This window comes from Mastomys coucha, unplaced genomic scaffold, assembly GCF_008632895.1.
Source record: "Mastomys coucha isolate ucsf_1 unplaced genomic scaffold, UCSF_Mcou_1 pScaffold7, whole genome shotgun sequence".
In the NCBI taxonomy this organism is placed as follows: Eukaryota; Metazoa; Chordata; class Mammalia; order Rodentia; family Muridae; genus Mastomys; species Mastomys coucha.
In genome coordinates, this window is record NW_022196913.1 from 30,936,361 (window position 1) to 30,956,708 (window position 20,348).

The 20,348-nt window shown below is 38.8% G+C and overlaps 1 protein-coding gene and 1 pseudogene across 1 annotated transcript; both read right to left on the reverse strand.

Annotated features, from left to right (window-relative positions):
* Nucleotides 1-48: 48 nt before the first annotated feature.
* Nucleotides 49-1,336, reverse strand: Hdgfl1 (HDGF like 1). The gene has a single exon (XM_031358740.1). The coding sequence runs from the start codon at nt 1,316-1,318 to the stop codon at nt 356-358; it is 963 nt and encodes a 320-aa protein (XP_031214600.1). The 5' UTR covers nt 1,319-1,336; the 3' UTR covers nt 49-355.
* A 17,274-nt stretch (nt 1,337-18,610) lies between these two features.
* Nucleotides 18,611-19,115, reverse strand: LOC116082645 (annotated as a pseudogene).
* Between the last annotated feature and the right edge of the window lie 1,233 nt (nt 19,116-20,348).

A 20,348-nucleotide genomic window follows, 5' to 3' on the forward strand; every position in this document is an offset into this window, starting at 1 on the left:
GGAGGAGGAGACAGGTACTCAGGGTGGGTGTGGGGTAGAGTAGCATGGCCAGAGTTTACAGAATCTCCCTTTGAATGTTGTTCCTGCTTTTTTTCTTCAACCCTTCCCCCTCCTCACTCCTGGTTCCTAGGCAGAGGTCCAGAATGTCCCTAAGAGTTTAGGGTGGGAAGGGTGGCCACGACTTAAGTTGGTATCAACTGGCCTGTCCCTTTATGCCAGGAATTTAGGCTTGTTGAAGGTGAGCGGATGAAGGAGAGGTGGACAGGGGGTGAAGACTGGGCCCTAGTGGTTTTCCCAAGCCACAGCCAGGTGGCACCAGGAACGGGTAAAGAGGGCTCTTCTACAAACACCGTGACTACAGGCCTTCTATTTCGCCAACAATCAGGCCCTGGGCCGCCTCTTCTGTGGCTTCTTCCTCCAGCGGAGGCTGCTGCTCCAGGGCTTCGTCAGGCTCCTCCACGAAGGGGCAGGCCTCAGCCTCGCGCTCTTCAGCCGGCTCCATCTCCAGCGCGCCAGGCGCCGCCTCCCTGGGCCGTTTGGGAGGACTCTGAGGCTGTTCATCCTCCTCCGCGCTCCTCTTCAGACTCCCGGGCTCCTCTTCCTCGGCCTGAGCTTCAGGGTGCTGCTCTTGCACCTGTTCGGCTTGCTGATCTCCAGGCTCAGCCTCGGCGAGGCCCGGCTCCTCCACGGCGTCCAGCAGGTCAAAGGCAGGCTGGGGCACGGGCTCCTGCTCACACTTGGTCTCAGGCCTCGGCTCTGCCTCCATCTCGGCCCCGGATTCCAGCTCAGGCTTGGATTCCGGCTCCAGCTCCGGCCCCAGCTCCGGCTCAGGCTCTGACTCTTCTGCTAGCCCGGGTTCCTCAGGGCAGCACTGCTCCTCTTCTGGGCACAGGCAAGGGGAGGACTCAACCATAGGGTCGTGCTCGATCTCCCACAGCCCCTCGCTGAAGCCGCGCCTCTTGTTGGGCTTGCTGAACCTCTCCTTGGACTCCTCGTAAGGAAACAGGTGTTTGGGACCCAGCAGGGCGGTCTCATGGGTCCCGAAGAAGAACACCTGGTAGCGGTTGGGTTGAGCGACATGTTCGATCCTCGCTGGCCAGTGGGCATAGCCCTTTAACTTGGCAAACACCAGGTCCCCGGTCTTGTACTTACAGCTTCCTAGGTCGCTGAGGTAAGACATGGCGTGTGCTCTGGGCCCCGCCTCGGCCACCGGAAGCGTAGGCTCAGGCCACTGGGCTGAGTGCGCATGCGCAGCAGGGCATCTCGAGGACGCTGGCAACGCTTCCTTCTTGAGAATGTTGCACTGCAAAGAGGGCATTATCTCTGAGAGCCAATGGCTGATGGAGCCCTAACCCAGATGCCATGGTTACCTGAATGTTTCAGCAAATAGCAAGAGAGATACTTATGGCGGTTGTGGTGATAAGGGTTCAGTGTGAACCATCTTGAAGACACACACCTGTGCCATAATATGACCTTTTTGTTGTATTCCCAAGTAGCTTAGAAAACCTGTGATTGAAGTAATGAGGGAAGAAAACACAATTATTCAAATGGAAACATATTTCTCTGAAACTTGGAATAATCTGGAGTTACCTTTTAGAGCCTTTGTAAGACAGTAAGAGGCTCTCTGAGAAATCTAGGTTAGAGCTTTCATTTTCTCAATTACTCTGAACCCATCATTTGAAGTTACATGACGGCTCAAAACTGTGGAAGTGAGGGGAGAATCAGTTGTCAGCAGTCTAATCAGAGTGTCTAGAGGACACATGACTAAGAACAGAAACTCTAAACATACTAATTTTATGGCGATAAAATGTTTATAGCAACACCACCACCATAGCAACTTATATGCATCAATATATCCAACAAGCTCCCATGCATGAAACATAATGGCTATATCATAAGAATATTGGGAATGTGGTAGATGTTCTCAGTAGTTTTCTGGAAGAGAAGAACATTGAGTTCTATGTAGGGAACATTAGAGGGGATCCATCTCCCTGGGGCACTGAGGTAGGAAATAGTAGGAAAACATTGTTGAGTACTTAAATCACTCTTGATAAACCTTTATTATATGCACTCCCTTAAAGATTTGATTCTTTTAAATATGATAATGAAGGTGGAGTGATTTGGATGCCTAATTTGTAGGTAGTAGACTTCCCTTTATTCTGGCTACCTTGAGTCTAGAACCTTGAGCCGAGCATCTAGCTGATTACTTCGTGGTAGAGTGGCTGTTTTGGACACTTTACGATTTCTGGAAGCAGACTGGAGAAGCTTCAAGGAGAGGATGCCTGCAATAATGGTTTTGGACATGCTCCAGACCAGTGGCACAATCCTTCAAATCTAGTATTCTAAGCACAAAATTTGAAAAACACCCCATAACCATTCTCACCTAGGCCGGAGAAGCACCTGCCCTAAACTCAGGGGAAGGCCTAGGATTGGTGCTTACACAATATTTTATATAAATAACCACCAGTTTACTTCACTTTTTCAGTCATATTGAGAGATACTCTCTTAGGCTCACTATAGTGTTCTAACAATAGGCCAAATACAAGGATTGTCTGTAGAGGTAGGTTTTATTTGTTTGCTTATCTACTTTTGATTTTATTGTCGGTAGAGTAGGTCTCAGTTGGAAGCAAGAAGGCAAGATAACTGAAATCAGTAGCCGAGCTATAGCTTTGCAGACAGCAGCCACTTCTGTAGCAGCAGTAGTGAAGACAGAACAATGTAGTTATTTCAGAGAGCAGTGGCAGCAGAAATAATGGGTAGAAGGAAGACAACAGGCTGTGGTAGGCTCTGAGAACTTGGAGATAGAGAAGCTGTACACCCTGGTTGTTGAAAGAGTTCCAGAAAGTTGCCAAGTGTTAAGGACCAAAGGTTTCAGACACCCTAGGTCTAGAGCTGTAGCCCCAGTTACAGACTCGAGGATCCTTATATATAGATTTGGGAGATATAGCACTTGCTACAACATATGTTTGAGAGCTGTAATACTAGGAGATAATGCTGGCTGCTACCTGAGGCTCTCTGTTGTTGCTGCTGCTGTAAGCCAAGGATTGTAAGTGCTGCCAAGTGCCGGGGCCAGGAGTGGTTACAGGCTAAAGCAATAAGCCTTGAGTGTAAATGCTTAGCATCATAAGTCTCTGGCTTCGAAAGTCTGGTAGCAGAGGGTTTATAACTATAATTCTTCATGTATGCCAGACCAACCCATAGACCTTGGACTGTACTGACAATGCTAGAAGAATTTCTCCTTAGTGTCTCATAATTTTTGCCTAGTTTATAAAAAGTTCACAAGCCACCCAACTGATAATTTATGCCTAACAATTATTTAGAGGTCTACTCCTGTGAAATATATTGGAAACACAGACCTGCTGGGGATCACAGTCTGAAAATAAAGAAAAATCTCAACCAAGATAGGACTTTAGTAATGAATGTGAGATTCTGTGGGAGTGAACTTGTCTTACTTCCCAATCTCTTTTGAGTTCTGCTTGCTATCTGAATGAACATTCAGATACCTATACAAATGTATTACAGTACTCTTGGCTTGTTTGAAAAAGATATTTCAGTACTAATTAAGTAGTTGATGGGACAGATGTTCTTTGGTGGTATAATAAATGAAAAAAATAGTATCATTAACAAGTTTCAGTACAACACAAATTTGGGTTTCATTTGCTAGGTTGGATCAACTATTTTACCTTTGGATAGTGGAGGCCTTTGGAAAAATGTAATAGTGAATGGAATTGTTTCCAAAAAGTGAAAGAGTAATTTGAAAATCCTAATAAAGTTCTTTTAACTTTTCTTTTAAACCATTTTCTTAAGATGCCCATCTACCCTTCAGATGTCTAAAACACTGATAGTGAATCAAGTGCAGCACACTTGTCCTTTTTGGGTTCATAAGGAAAATTCTAGAAAATTAGGAGTATTTAATGGAACTTGAAAAAAACCTGGCAAATCACAGCTGCCAGTAGGTAGGAGGAGAAATATAAAGTTGCTGTATACAGAGCTCACTTAGGTAACTCCAATTTTCCCTTCTTCTTTTTTCTAAATATGGTGCATCAATGTGCATATCATGTACAAAGGTGGATCTGATAAAAAAGAATAAGAAAGTTCAAAACTTTCCAGAACTGACAGTTATCCATCATCTTAGTATGATGGCAAGAGCAAACCTAAAACCCAGCCTTTTATGTAATCACAAGAAAATGCGGCATAAAAAGCTAAATGACAATAATTGGGAGATGATTACTACAGGCATTAACTAGAGTAAAGGTAAAGGTGGGAATTACGTAACCAAAATCTACCTAAAAATTGCATGAAAATATAACGAGAATCAGAGACTAGTAGGCAATAAAATATTTAGATCTGCATAAAGTTATGTAAACCATATTAGATCAATAGGTATAATTCCTCTAACAGATCATGTACCTCTAGCTTTCCCAGTTTAACAGATAAAATACTAGGACATTATGACCCAAACTGGTCTTTAAATATCAAATGATGGTTCTCTCTATATCAACACCAAAAGAATTCTAGGAAAACTTTATAGGCATGTGGAATTAGGCCAAATTTAGAGAAGCAGTAGAAGATATTGTAGAAAATGCTGACGTCTTTTGTTTGTTTTCCAGCCTTCTATGACAGAATGGGTGTGTGTGAGTGTGTGTGTGTGTGTGCATGTGTGTGTGTGCGCACTGTTACATAGGTGTAAACATACCCCTTGATACATTGTCTAATTTTAAATTTTATATTAAAAATTGATGAACCTACATATTTATTCTTATTAGTGTTTGAATCAGGGCATCTGTATATTATAGACTAGTAATCCACCAATGAGTTCCATCTATAGCTGCCACTTGACTTTTGAGTTAGGACCTCACAGAATTTTCTAGGCTGGCATTGTGGTTACTCTACAGTATAAGATGCTGTTGAAGTTAATATCTTCTTCCCTTTTCCTCTTAAGTGGCTGAGATTATGGGCTTATATGACTAGGTTTGGTTAGATAGTATCTTTCTAAACCCCTGCTATATATTCTCAAAGATATTTAAAGTAGTACATAGCTTTGGTTGTTTTGTTTTGTTTTGTTTCTGGATTTTAGGAATTCTAAGGAGACGATGGGCATTTAAACTCAGAAAGATGACAATAGCATGATGCTCTGTAAAAGGTCGGTGTGAAGTAAAATTTTTATGGATAAGAATAAACTATTACTATCATTATGTTAAGTGAGGGGAAAGAGACCTCAAAATTGTTGAATGAGGATGGCATTGGAGAATGAGAAAGTTGACACAGCCAAGTGTCATATTAGAAAAAGATTACATGTCCAGCACAGTCTCTGAGTGAAATAGTCAAGAAGCTTCTTCACTTGGAACTTTTGAAGAATAACATTCTTCAATGATACTTCCCCCTCCTGATAACTCATTTAGGAAAAGGGTAAACAAAGGGAAAGTATAATGGCATTTCAGATGAAATAAACAAACAAAAAACAAAAACGTTTTTGTTCTTCATTTCTTTTTTTTTTTAATCTGTGTACTCTGTTCTCTGAAAAGCAGGCTTGACACACAGTTATTTGCCTTAGAAACCAACATGTTTTTGAGGATTCCAAATCTCTTGATGTTCATGGTAGCTTAGTTGGTTTAGATTTGGTTGCTATAAAGTACTTCAAAATAACTACAATCACTACTTTTCATGAAGGAGTTCTATATATGTTCAAATGTATAGTAGATCAGGATGTCTTTGAAGCCAGATATCCTCCTTGCAATACAGATACAATTCTAGTTATGTATAAAACACCACTGAGAAGTGAGAAATATGTAACACTTCAGTTTCTTCCTAGAAAACTAATGATAGGATTCTAAAAGCTGCTCAGCAACAATTATGAAGCATCAGCAATAACACATTATAATTGCACAAGAGAGACAATAGATATCTAATTGATATTTCCTTGTTTAATTACTTTTAAATTCAATTAGTTTGCTGTAAACTATGATTTAAAAGAAACATAATTGTTTTCCTGTGTGCTTTTGTCCTCATTAAAGATATTAACTGCCTCTGGGTTTATACAGTAGATGTGTTTGGAATCAAGGCTTCTTTTTTAAAATATTCTAGTAGATATAATTACACAGGAAATGAGCTCCTACTGACTGTGGGTTGAAAACTTCCCACTGTTCATTTTGAAAACATCACAGCAAATTCCTTACCAGTATGTCTCCCCAATTCCATATTTTATCACTGTCCATTGGCCTAGCTTTCAAAGCTTTGCTTGTTTCTAAAGTTCAAAAGAATCAACCCAGTATCTTGGGTTCATCTTGGGGCCATCAGCAGCTGAAGGGAAATCTGAGAATTTTCCTTGAAGGGTCATTGGCATAGGGTTTCTATTGCTGTGATAAAACATCATGAGAGTATCAACTTGGAAAGGACATGTTTTATTTTGTCTTATAACTCTCAGATCATACTCCTTCACTGAGAGAAGTAAAATCAGGAGGGCAAGGTTGGAAACTGGAGATAGGAACTGAAGCAAAAGTAACAAGGGAGGCCTGCCTGCTTACTGCCTTGCTCCTGAAAGCTTGTTCTTTCTTATGCAATACATGACCACCTGACCAGGGATGGCACCATTGACAGTGAGTTAGACTTTCCCACATCAATCAACTATCATGAAAATGTCCCACAGATTATCTGTAGGCTTCTAATGGAGACATTTTTTTTCAATAGAAGTTCCTAATCCCATATAACTCTTGTTTATGTCAAGTTGACAAAAACAAAAACAAAAAACAAAAACAAAACAACAACAACAAAAAAAGAATCAGGGTAGGCATCATCATTTTGAACAATAAAACATCTGCAAATGCATTAGCAGGAAAGGTGGAGAGGAGCAAGAAAAGACAGAATTACTAAGTGGATTGTGTCAACTAACCATTTGTTCTACTTTCAGCAGTCAGCAGATATAAATGTTATAAAATATGCAAGAAGAAATATTCAAGAGATTGAACTCTTGAAAGTTCTAATTTAACAGCAATGGATTGAAAACTTCTCTTTAAAGTGAATAAAAATGTTTATTAGCAAATAAGTATATTTTACCTAACTTGGAGGAGGAAATACAAGGAAAATTCAATATTTTAAAAATATTGCATGATATTTATTGAAGTTCTGATGTAGGAAAATATATTGGTAATTTATTATCTACATAATTAGCAAAGTTTAGACAAATTGATTATGCCAGTGAATAATAAGGGATTTTATGCACACACCAATGTGTATTTACAAAATAATTACATAACTTGTTGGTCACATGCTTTGTATGTAAAGCTTTTAGTTGATATTGCTCATACCAATTCACGCTCCTTCTTCCACTTTCCATGTACTCATTCTACATCCCCCCTTACATCATGAATGTCTTCTTCTTTATCCCTATTTTATAATGCACTGAGTACAATAAATTCTTCCCATTTGCAGATGTATGTAGGGTCATCCAAAGTAGTATAGATATCCTACCAGAGATGACATCCCCAAAGAAAAGTAACCTTCCTCCCCAGAAGCCATCTATCGTCAATAGGCTCTTAGCCAGGGGTAGAGCCTTATAAGCCACTCTTCTATTCATGCAGGATTTTGGAGTGCCTTGATTCTATGCTGATCCTGGGTAGGCAACTATAGCTGTTGGGAGGTTGTGAGTGAAAGAGCAGCAAAGTAATGCACATAAGACATTCTTTCTCTGTACTTATCCCCATCCTCTGGATTCTACCACTCCTTTCATAGTATTCCTAAGCCTTGGGGAATAGTTAATAGAGTTATGTAATTTAGGCCATAATACTCAACAGTTACTTATTCTGAGCACTCTGACAAATTATGATTCTCTGCATTGATTGTTGTCCACAGCAAAAAGATGTTTTTCTGATGAAGAGTGAAAGCAGCTCTAACATATGGATATTCAGTTAGTAAAATAGCAGTAGTCTAGAGGAATTTTAATCTAGCAACTTGGCTGCTCTGGCAAAGGATCACATCCAAAGATCTTTTAGGTATATGTGATTCATCTGGAATGTACATAAGCTCTGAATTACATTATGACCTGGTTGGAAAACAGACATGCCCTTAGTACATAACTTTAATCCCTAATAATGAAAATTAGGGAACATGAATGAATGAATGAATAAATGAATGAAGTGAGTGAAGACGTGGGAACAGACACCATGACCAAGGCAACTCTTATAAATAACATTTAATTGGGACTGACTTAAAGGTTCATAGGTTCAGTCCATTATCATTAAGGCAGGAGCATGGTAGCATCTAGGCAGGCATAGGGCAAGAGGAGCTAAGAGTGCTACATCTTCATCTGAAGGCTGCTAGCAGAATACTGACTTCCAGGTAGCCAGGATGAGGGCCTTATATCCCATACCCACAGCAAAACACTTACTCCAACAAGGTTACACATTGTAATAGTGCCTACTCCCTGGACTGAGCATATACAAACCAACACATTCCACTCCCTGTCCCCCATAGATTTGTTCAAACATGTGAGTCTATGGGGGCCATACCTAGCCATAACATAATGAAAAAGTGCATTTAATCCAACTTCCAAAGTTCCCATAGTCTATAGCATTCTCAATGTTAAAAGTCAAAATTCAAGGTCTCTTTTGTGATTCATGCAATCACTTAACTGTAATCCCCAAAACAAAATAGGAAACCAGCTGGGAAAACTCCAAACTCTGCATCTCTATGTCTGAAGTCAAAGCAATCTTCCAATCTCCAACTCTGTTTCTTCTTTGTTCACCTGCAACAAACTTCTTTTCCTGGGCTAGTGCTACTCCCTGTTATCAACATTTCTTAGGAGATATCCTATGGCTCTGGCATCTCAAATGTTTTGGAGTCTCCAAGGCAGCTTCAACATTATAGTTTCTTGTTTCAATGTCTAGGATACACACATGATCTTCTGAGCTCCTACAAAGGACTGGTGTCACTTCTCCAGCTCTGCCCTCTGTAGTACTCTAAGCTCGGGTTGATCCACCCCACTGCTGCTGCTGTTCTTAGTGATCATTCCATAGTACCGGCTTCTCTGATATGCTGGGGTCTTCCACTGCAACTAGGCTTTACCAATAGCCTTTCTTCATGGTGTTGTTGTGCCAGGGAAATGTTAGTGATCCCCCAAGCACACACAAGAGCGAATCTGATGCAACTCATAGCAGGGTCTTTATTCTATTTAAGCTAGCCCCCCCCCCCATATCCCCTGCCCAAAGCACCAACATCACACAGAATGGTTTTGGTGGTGGGGGATCCCTGAATGTCTACCAGAGCAAGGCATTACAGTAAACAGCAATCGGGGATTATGTGTGCAAACATCTAATTGGAAAGCTACTGTGGCCTTTAGCATAATTGGCTGGTGTAGGGCAGTGGTCTGTTCAGGCAACTTAGGCTCAGTCAAGTAAGAGGCCTTTTGAACCCTGGAGCCCCAGTGGGCAGTTTCTGCATGCAGGGAGTGGAAGGAGTTTGGCTCTAACTCCTGAGTCTTTGGCTCCTGTTTCAGTCACAACCTTTCATAGCTGCTCCAAGGGAGACGTGTGCTCTATCAGGCAGACAATGCCCCAAACTCCCAGCATTCTAGTTGGACCCTACTCCCAGTCATATTACCACAGCCAGGCATGCCTCGCCCCAAAGATAAATAGCCATGTCTCATACAATATAAGGGCGGTTTGCCCCCTCTTCCCTCTCTTGCTCTTTGTGTCCCCTCTTGCTTTATTTCTTCCTCTCTTGCTCTCTTGCCCTCTTTTCCTCTCTTGCTCTTTGTTCCTTCTCCTACCCTTTTTCTTCTCTTGCCTTCTCTTTTCTTCTCTTTGTTCTCTTCATTTACCTTCTTGCTCTCTTGCTTCCTTTTTTTTCTTTCTTTCTCTCTCTCTCTTTCTCTTCTCTCCTTCCTCTCCTTTCCTTCTCTCTACTTAACCGGCCTATTTTCTCTTTCCTATAATAAAATATCTCATTTATACATTGCCTCCTTTTTGACTAATGCACCCTACTACAGGCCTGAGCTTCAGAGAGGGAGAGACCTAGGTTGCAGCAGTGAACCACCCTGGAGGTGGCAACCAGGCTGGTGCTGGGAGTCTTATCATAAAATTAACTTCTGCTCTCCTCTGCATTGTGGTCCTTAAGCAAGGGGTGGTCTTGTAACCTAGAGTGTAGTTTTGATTGGAGAATAACCTGAAGACACTGGTCTTGTTGAGGGTGTAACCTGGACACCCTAATCTTGTTGGGGATTAGCCTAGAGACTGGAGCTAGGCTCGGGTTTTGTTGGGGGACAGCTTGAAAACTAATGCTAGGTACCAGTCTGTTAGTTTACCTGAGCTCAAACATAGGTCAGGTTCTCTAAAATGGAGTCTGAAATTAAAAGTTTTGGCATCTCATTGTCAAGCCTCAAATCCTTTGCATGACCTCTTCAGTCCTGGGGTGTCTATTGGAACTAAGGCTGCCTTCACCAACGGCCTTCCATGGCCTATCACAGTGCCAAGCCTCAGCTGCTCTTCATGACACCTTCACACCTTCAAAACTTGTAGGACTTACATATTACCAAGTACAGCTGCAGCATGAGGTACAACTTTGACTATCTCTGGAGAACAGCTTCTCTGTGGTCTCAGAAAACACTTTCCAGAAGATTTCACCTTAGTGATGTTGGTCTCTTCTTAATCACAGCTAACTAGCTCTAGCTAACCAGCAACAATTGTCCCAGTAGTCCCTTATTTTTTCCACTCTAAAACCAGACCCACATGGCTGAAGCTGCCGAGTTCTGCTGCTTTTGGGGGGCTGTATCATGGCCCCAATTATTTGATTACCAGCTTTTTGTTTTCTGATTCCCTCTCTGCCTAAGCTTGGCTTTTCTGTAACTTGCTCCATAGATTTACATGAACTTAGAGATCTGCATGGCCCCATATTCTGTAATGCTGGGATTAAAGGCCCATCCCACCATGCCTGGATGTAAGCTTTTCTTCACCTAGATTCTGCTTTGTACCAAGCTGTCCTTGAGCTCAGAGGTCTATTTGGCTTAGTCTCCTGGGATTAAAGGTGTGTACCACTATGCCTGGATTTAACTTAGCTTTGTAAGATCTTGCCCCAAAAGTCCTATTCCCTTAATTCTATTTAATATTCTTGAATAAATGATTCAGCTCCATTTCACTTCCTGGTACCCCTTTAATATTCAAACCACATATTTAATATTTTTCCTTTTCCATCTTGCTATGTTTGTTTAAAGTGCTCTTCATGAGACTTAAGCAGAGAAAAAAGTCTATGATGGGTGACTCTGAGACTTCCTTTGTCAATGCAATTAATCTGAGTCTCTTCACCTTAGCCTCAGGCAGACTCTTCAGACAAGGGCAAAAAATAGCCACATTTTTCAAAAACAGTCTCTAGGCCACATATGGAAATTCTTCACTGAAACTTCATGGGCTAGGTCCACACAATTTAAATCACCCTTTGTAACAAATTCTTCCATACTCCTACTAGGATAGCCCATTAAGCCCCATTTAAAGCATTCCATTGCTTTCCAAATTCAAAGTCCCCCAATCCACTTGTTCCTAATATCTCTTAACATCAATGGACTCTATTCCTCAATAAAAAGACATGGGCTAACAGATTGGATACATAAACAGGACCCAGCATTTTGCTACATATAAGAAATTCACCTCAGGGACAAAGACAGACACTACTTCAAAGTAAAAGGCTGGAAAAAATTTTCCAAGCAAATGGGCCCAAGAAACAAGCTGGAGTAGCCATTCTAATATCAAATAAAATTGACTATCAATCAGAAGTTATCAAAAATTATGAGGAATAACACTTAATACTTATCAAAGGAAAAATCTTCCAAGGTGAACTCTCAATTCTGAACATCTGTGCCCCAAATACAAAGATACCCACATTTGCAAAAGAAATGTTACTAAAGCTCAAAGCAAACATTGACTAATGAGAGACTTCAACACCCCACTCTCACCAATGGACAGATCATGGAAACAGAAACTAAACAGAAACACAGTGAAACTAACAATAGCTATGAATCAAAAGGTTTTAACATATATCTACAGAACATTTCATCCTAAAACAAAAGAATATAGCTTTTTTCTCAGCACCTCATGGTACCTTCTCTAAAATTAATCATATAACTGGTCATAACACAACCCTCAACCAATACAAGAAGATTTAAATAATCCCATGCACCCAGATCACCAGGGACTAAGACTAGTTAGTGTTCAATACAAAAACAACAGAAAACCCACACACACATGGAAGCTGAACAACTCTATACAATGATAACTTTGTCAGGGAAGAAATAAGGAGATTAAAGACTTTTTAGAAATTAATGAAAATGAAAGCAATAATTTTATTCTTAAACAAAAAATTATATAGCCATAACCCTATGTTGATAGAGAGCATTACAATAGATACAGATTTAAGGTTTCCATTAGTATAAATTTTTATATTGCTACAAAATTTGAGATTAATATTGTTACTCTAAGATAGACATTGTGTCTGTACAATTTATGAAAAACTACAAGGCTTAGATCTTTTTGCAATTTGTGGGTTGTCGTTTTGTCCTATTGACAGTGTCCTTCATCTTACAGAAGGTTTTCAATTTTATGAGGTCCCATTTGCCAATTCTTGATCTTTGAACATAAGCCATTGGTGTTCTCTTCAGGATATTTTCCCTGTGCTAATGTGTTCAAAGTTCTTTTCCACTTTCTCTTCTATTAGATGCATTGTATCTGGTTTTATGGGGAGGTCATTGATCTACTCTGACTTGAGCTTTGTACAAGGAGATAAGAATGGGTTAATTTGCATTCTTCTACATGCTGTCCACAAGTTGAAGCAGCACTGCTTGTTGAAAATGCTGCCTTTTTACCACTGGATTATTTTGGCTCCTTTGTCAACGATCAAATGACCATAAGTGTGTGGGTTTAATTCTGGGTCATCAATTCTATTCCATTGACATCATGAAATTCTCAGACAAATGGATAAATCTTGAAAATAACATCCTGAGTGAAGTAACCCAGTCACACAAAAAACACACATTGTATGTACTCACTGATAAGTGGATATTAGCCAAAAAGAAGTTCAGAATATGCATGATACAACTCAAAGACCATATGAAACCCAAGAAGAAAGAAGATCACACTAAAGTGCAGATGCTACAGTCCTACTCAGAATGGGAAGAAAATAATCTTGGGAAGTAGAGGGAAAGAAGGACCTGGAAAGGAGAGGGAAAAGGAGGGAAAAGGGGGGCCTCTTTCAGATATGGGAGGGGATGGGAGAGAAGTACAGAGGGTCAGGAATTTGAAAGGAAGATATTAGCAGTGGGGAAGTCAAAACTGGGGGTAGCCACTAGAAAGTCTCAGATGCCAGGGACCCAAGAAATTCCCAGGACCCAAGAGGGATGACATTAGTCAAAATACCCAACAGAGGGGAGACAAAACCTGTAAAGACCATATCCAGTGGATAGACATAGCTCCCAGTTGAGGGATGGGCCTACCCACTCACCTCAAAAATGCTAATCCAGAATTCCTCCTGTCAAAAGGAAGTGTAGGGACAAAAGTGGAGCAGAGACTAAAGGAAAGGTCATCCAGAGACTGGCTCACCTAGGGATACATCCTATCTGCAGACACCAAACCCAGACACTATTGCTGATCCCAAAAAGCACTTGCTGGCAAGAGTCTGGCATAGCTGTTCCCTGAGAGGCTCTTCCAGAGCCTGACCAATACAAATGTAGATGCATGCAGACAAACATCAGATTGCGTGTGGGGACCCCAATGGAGAAGTTAAGGCAATGACGAATGGGGCTGAAGGGATTTGCAACCCTATAAAAAGAACTAGAATAATATCCAAGCAGACCACCCCCAGAAAGCTCTTAGGGCTGAAACCACCAACCAGAGAGTACCATGGTGGGGGTAGGGGTGGACCCATGGCTCTAGCTGGATAGGAAGCAGAGAAGTGCCACATTGGTCATTACTTGGAGGTAAGCCCATTGGTCCTATGAAGGATCAATGACCCAGGGTAGGGGAATGTTAGGTTGCTAAGGCAGGAGTGGGTGATCAGTTGGGGGAGCACCCTCACAGATGTAGGGGGGAGGTTAGATGGGACAGGTGATTTGTGAAGGGGAACCTAGCAAAGGTGATAGCATTTGAAATGACAATTAATAAAATAACCAATAAAAATTAAAAAAATGAGAAAAATACAAGGTTTAGATATATTCTTCTAATAGATATTATGGTAAATAAGGCTGCCATGACCATATGTGCCCTTGTTATATGTTGGAAAATCTTTTGTGTATATGCCCAGTAGTGATATAGCTGGGTCCTCTGGTAGTACTATGTCTGATTTTTTGAGGAACCACCAGATTTATTTCCAGAGTGGTTGTACCAGCTTGCAATCCCACTAGCAATGGAGGAGTGTTTCTCTTTCTCCACATCCTTACCAGTATCTGCTGTCACCTGGTTTTTGATCTTGGCCGTTCTGATTGGGGTCAGGTAGAATCTCAGGGTCCTTTTGTCTTGCATTTCCCTGGTAACTAAGGATGTTGAACATTTCATTAGGTACTTCTTGGCCATTCAAGATTCCTCAGTTGAGAATTCTTTGTTTAGCTCTGTACCCCATTTTCAATAGTGTTCTTTGGCTCTCTGGGATCTAACCTCTTGATTTCTTTGTATATATTTGATATTAGTCCTCTATCAGATCTAGGGTTGGTAAAATTCTTTTCCCATTCGTTTGGTTGCCATTATGTTGTATTGACAGTATCCTTTGCCTCATAGAAGCTTTTCAATTTTATGAGATCCCATTTGTCTATAGTTGATCTTGCCTGGCCCACTGTTCAGGAATTTTTCCCCCGTGATGATGTGTTTGAGGCTCTTTCCCACTTTCTCTTAGATTCAGTGTATCTGGTTTTATGTTCATATCCTTGATACACTTGGACTTGAGCTTTGTACAAGCAGATAAAAATGGATCAATTTGCATTCTTCTATATATTGACTGCCCCTTAAGCCAGCACCATTTGTTGAATATGCTGTCTTTTTTCCACTGGATGCTTTTGCCTTCTTTGTCAAAGATCAGGTAACCATAGGTGTGTGGGTTTAATTGTGGCTTTGTGTCTAAAATAATTTTAAAGTACCATTTAATGACTTGGGATATGCTCACAATCACAAGTTCTGTAAGAATATTGGACCAAACATATAACTTTGGTAATCTGTGATGAATTTACATGAAACCTAACTCTTTAACTGGAGGTAGGTAATTCTAAGACCTAATCTGAAAGAAATGCTGTGTGGAAAAAAAATCTAGATAATTTCTGTTAAAGGAATTAAGAACTAAGTTACCATCAGCCATGGTTTCCTAAGTGTGATAGGATGTATTTGTGAGCTTAGCACCTGAAAAGAGCAAGCATGACAATCAGGAATTCAAAATTATCCATATTAACATAGCACTTTGAAGCCATGCTTGGCTACATTCAACTCTGTTAGAAAAATCAAATTAAAATAATTATTCAAATAAAGTTTTAAAAGACAAGCTTTCATTTTCTTTGAGCAAAGCATAATCACATTTGATATGTATTTTCTCTTGTTACTATTGCTTTGTCTTTCCATGTTTACTAGTTTGAAATTTAATTTGATGATTTGTTACTTTTTAATTTTTGTAGATGTACTGTTTTTCTTTTAAGCTAGGGCTATGTTTTCCTTACATTAAAATCACACTTTTGAAAGGCACAGCATCATAAAATCATGTCAGCAAGCAGTAGTGGAACTCCACCTGGCAGTTTCAATTAATATTGCATAACACAGGAAAGGGTCAGGTAAATGTTTAGTGACTGATGTTTTCAGAAACAATGTGAATTTTCTTTCACTGTACAGCCTCAGATGTCCTTGTCTCATCTTTTGAATTTTTATTTTATATTTTTGAGAACAATTACAAAATTAACAAGTTTAATAAATGAATAATTTACATTGCTATTATTTAAGGAATTCATCACTGCTATACACACATGAAAAGGAAGGAAATTTTAACTAAGATGTATAACTTTGAGCGAGGCATGGCGATACATGTCTACACTTCAGCAACTGCAGGAAGAGGCAGAAAGATCAGAAATTCAAGAAAATTCTTAGCTATACATGTAGGATAAAAGAGGACAGCAGAGTCTTACATAAAAGTTTGTCTGTAGAAAGTAATAAATAAAAATCAAAAAGGCTATTTGAATTTGCATTAAAGGAAATGGTATTTTGAGGATAGACAGCAATTATACTTGTTTCTTATTGGGAAATACATTTTAAGTTACCTGAAAGAGATCTAATCTGAGTTGCTATGTATCTGTCAGCCCTCACCAGAGAGTTATGAATGGTTTCAACATTTAAAATATATTGAAATAACTGTTTATTAAACAGCATTGACTTCATGTATACTAAGAAATGCATAATATTTCTAGAAAGACTCAGAAATGTTTAATTCTTTCATTTAATTTCAAAACTGAAAAGGCATGGCCATGAAAAGAGGCTGGATGAGAGAAAATCAGATAAGTATAAATTCAGCATGGTTTTTCATCATCCATGTTGCACTCAGTAGCATGCTCAAAACACAGTGCTACTTGCTACAATTTCATTTTAAAAATAGATAAAAACAGAATTGTGAATGTATTGATAAAATCTCCCACATTTGTATAGCAAAAATGGCTTTCTGAACAATCATTTTTTTCTAATTTTTCTTTGGGCAATCTTAATAAAAAGTTCTCAGAAATAATTCAGTACTTTTAATATTTTTCATGCTGAAGTCTTTTGAATAACATTGAATATATTGTCTTGTAGTGTTTGCTTCTCAAAATAAAACATAATTGAATAATATAAAATAGTAATAAATAAAAGAATATAAAGTAGAACAACTAATTTTCAGCAGTAATATGTTAAACTATATTAGTCTAATAAAGTCTGGGCTGGCCTTAAACTATTATGTAGCTGAACCAGCCTTGAAGTTCTGATGCTCCTTCATCTACCTCCCAAGGGCTAGGATTACAGGTACTAGCCACCTATCAAGTGCTTCAGTTACCTCTTAAAACTATTTCTCACCTGTCTTCCTCCCTTCATTGCTTTTGAGTTGCCCACTTGATAAGTATGGTTAATAATTGTGCATATGCATAAAATATTTATATTTAACATATATACTCCATTATTAAAAGCCCTCATGTAATTATACATAAAATACAATCTGTAATCATCCTGATAGTTTGGGTGTGATAATGATTTATCATATAATAAAGTGTTCAGTATGGTTTGAGACCTGGATTACTTGTCCAATCACAGAAGTGAATTGAGAAAGGTCTAAACTCTTTGAGACAACTTTAATGTTCAAAGTTTTGGAGCAACAATCTTAGCTTACATGCATCATTGCATAAACAGTGTCTGGAAGTACTTGTGTGAGCCTGAACATGTACATTTAAAAATAAAGTCTACCATTCGAATAACAGTTAAATTGACAATCAGTGATTAAAATATCCATGATAAAGAAGACAAGTCAAATAATGTCTTAAGTAATACCAATATAGATGTGATATCACTTCAAAGCAAAATATTTTTGGTGTTTAATTCATTTAAAAATAGTAATTCTATTTGCCAAGATAAATATAACTTTAAGCTCTGTTCTTATGGGAAATTTTTAGTTTAATTTTTCATAGAGGCATATGTTCTGAGAGCCGACAAATTCTCTCCTCTCATTATAGCCAGTGTTTTTGCCTAGAGTGGCAACAAAATTGGTAAATTTTCATTTAAAAGAAAAGTTCAGATGCTTAAATATTAAACTAAAGAAATTAACATTAATAATGAATAATAATGACGCCTTAGTGAATTCTAATTTTCAGAGAGTTATTTTATTTTTATTACTTTTAGCTGTTTCCTGCATTTTGAATACATCTGGAAATATAATAATTTCCTATAGTTTTTTTTTTTACATCATAATACCTTGTTTGTTTTTGCTGAGTTTCTCCAATTTCTTTTCTTCTATTTATCCCGCAGGACTTCTATGAGTTTTGGAAGCTATTATGTGCTGCCTGTATTTTTAATATGATAAAAATTGAAATCTAGAATATAAAATATCTTTTAGGACATTTCTGCTATTTAATACCATTTGGATGGTTAATTGGTGGACAGCTAAGTATTGTGGGAAGAACGAAATGATAGTCTGTAAGATATTCATCATTTGCATTTGTATGTGTTTATCCGATCTGTTCTTATGTGTGAATGAATGAATATTATGTTATGTGTGTGTGTGTGTGTGTGTGTGTGTGTAAGTAGACCCTTCATCTTTCATTATTTCTTTAGTGTTGGTTTTAAATTGAGATTTTCTTTTTTTTTTCTTTTTCTTTCTTTCTTTTTCTTTGGAGGGGCTATTCATTTCTGTTTTCTTTCAGGCATTTGAGCATACTTATTTCAAAAGCACTATGGTTATTTTTCTCTTTTAATTTTTTTTGAAGCTGGGCTAAATTTATTACCATAGACCGCATGACTCTATCAAGGGACTGCACCTTACATCTTCCTAGAATGTTAGGCAGATTCCCAACATGCAGACACGGAAGGATGAAAAGAACCTACTCAGACCCTCATGGAAAAATGTTAGCATTTAATTAACCTCTGGAGTGTCTTTAAGCCACCAGAACACAGGCACCTCCAACACCCTTAATCTTCTCTTCAGATCTTCTGCTGAAGATTTTGGCCTTCATGACAGATGGCTTAGGGAGATTTCCTTTCCCCAGAACTCTGTAGTAGTGTGATCGAGCAACATCAATGATGGGAGCAGCTCCAGTCTTGAGTTTGTTTGTTTGTTTATATTTGCTGCATTGACCCATGTCTGCTTGCCAACCAATGTCCATAATTTATCCAGGTTGACTGTTGGTCAGAAACTCTGGTTCCTTTTCAAGCGGTAATGCCTCATACAAACTTTCCCGAAGTAACCTGGATGATATTTGTCAAAGTTGATCCTGTGATGATGAGTATCTTCAGCATTCCCATGGCCTCCTGGGTGCTTACCGATGCGGCCAGGGCCGTGGCTCACGTGGTCCCGGAATTCTAGGTCTTCCTCAGTCTGGATGGCTTGGTGGTGGCAGAAAGGAAAGAGGGAGGCGCTCCCGAAGTCTTGCGAGGTAGCATTTCTCTTTTAATTTAATCTGGCATGATTTCATTTCCTGCTGCCAAATAGTGGCTTGGCTCAAGGTCTCCAGGCTTCAAGCTTACCCATGATTTTGTTTGTTTGTTTTGATTTTTGTTTGTTTTATATTCTCTATAAGAAATGGCTTGGTAAGTGTTGCATTGCCTACAATATTAAACCAAGGTATTCAGCCCCCTTTTTGCTGTCAGAAAGTTCTAATCTAGCCTATCATGTGACCAGATGTGGAACTCTCTACTGTTACCCTCTGCACCAGAGAGATCTTTTCACATCACAGAATTAAGAACATTGTTGCTATTTATTGCTCAGATATCAACTGAGCAAAGGCTTAGCTTCTCCCAAACATTGAGTGTTTTTTTTTTACCATTTGTGGTTCATCAATAATTCTAGGTTATATAATTGCAGTGCTTTATATTTTATCTGGTATTCACTACACTACATATTGTATCACTAAGGAAATGTCATATTGAAAGGCATGAATTTATAATATCTTAATTAGGTGTCAGGGAGTTATAAAATGTCCATGCTCCCCACTTAGCAGTTTGCTAATTAATTAGGAGATATAAGGTATAAATAAAATAATTTGGAAATAACCAAACAGGTCATAATAAAAATGTGTACACACCTACACAGAAATGATAGGGAGACTTTTAGGATGTGATAGTATTTGAGATTTTTCTTAAGGAAAAAGCAAGATTTTATTGAACAGAAAATAAGTGAATTTTTGTTAATTCCATTTCTGTCATGTTTAGTTATATGCCTTAAAATTAAATCTGGGTACCTCTGCTATTGTTTTCTTGTGTTACATACATAGCATCTTAGCCACTTGGAGCTTCTACAACAAAATATCCAAGTAGAAACTGATGTATCCCACATGTAGAGATAGCTAACTCTGAGATTGAGGCACTTGAAGATTGGTTTGTACTGAGGATCCACTTCCTGAATTTTTTGTCATCTGTCCTTTTGCTAAGGATTTATATGTGTCCCATGACAATGGAGTTCCTATTTTAAAACCCTTGACTTCCCAGAGACCTCATCTCCTAATATTACCTATCACATTGGGATTTATATTTAGCATATGAATGGAAGAATATGTAAACATTTAGTCTACAATAAACACTATGTGAGAACTCTGGGTCTATGACCTAGTGGGAACATTGAGAGAAAATAATTTCCTGAGGTTCTAGCAGTTCAATATAAATATTTTTTCCAGAATC

What these genes read in the sequence shown, in the direction of transcription:
- Hdgfl1 (XM_031358740.1), bottom strand. Translation starts at nt 1,318, where the DNA reads ATGCCCTCTTTGCAGTGCAACATTCTCAAGAAGGAAGCGTTGCCAGCG.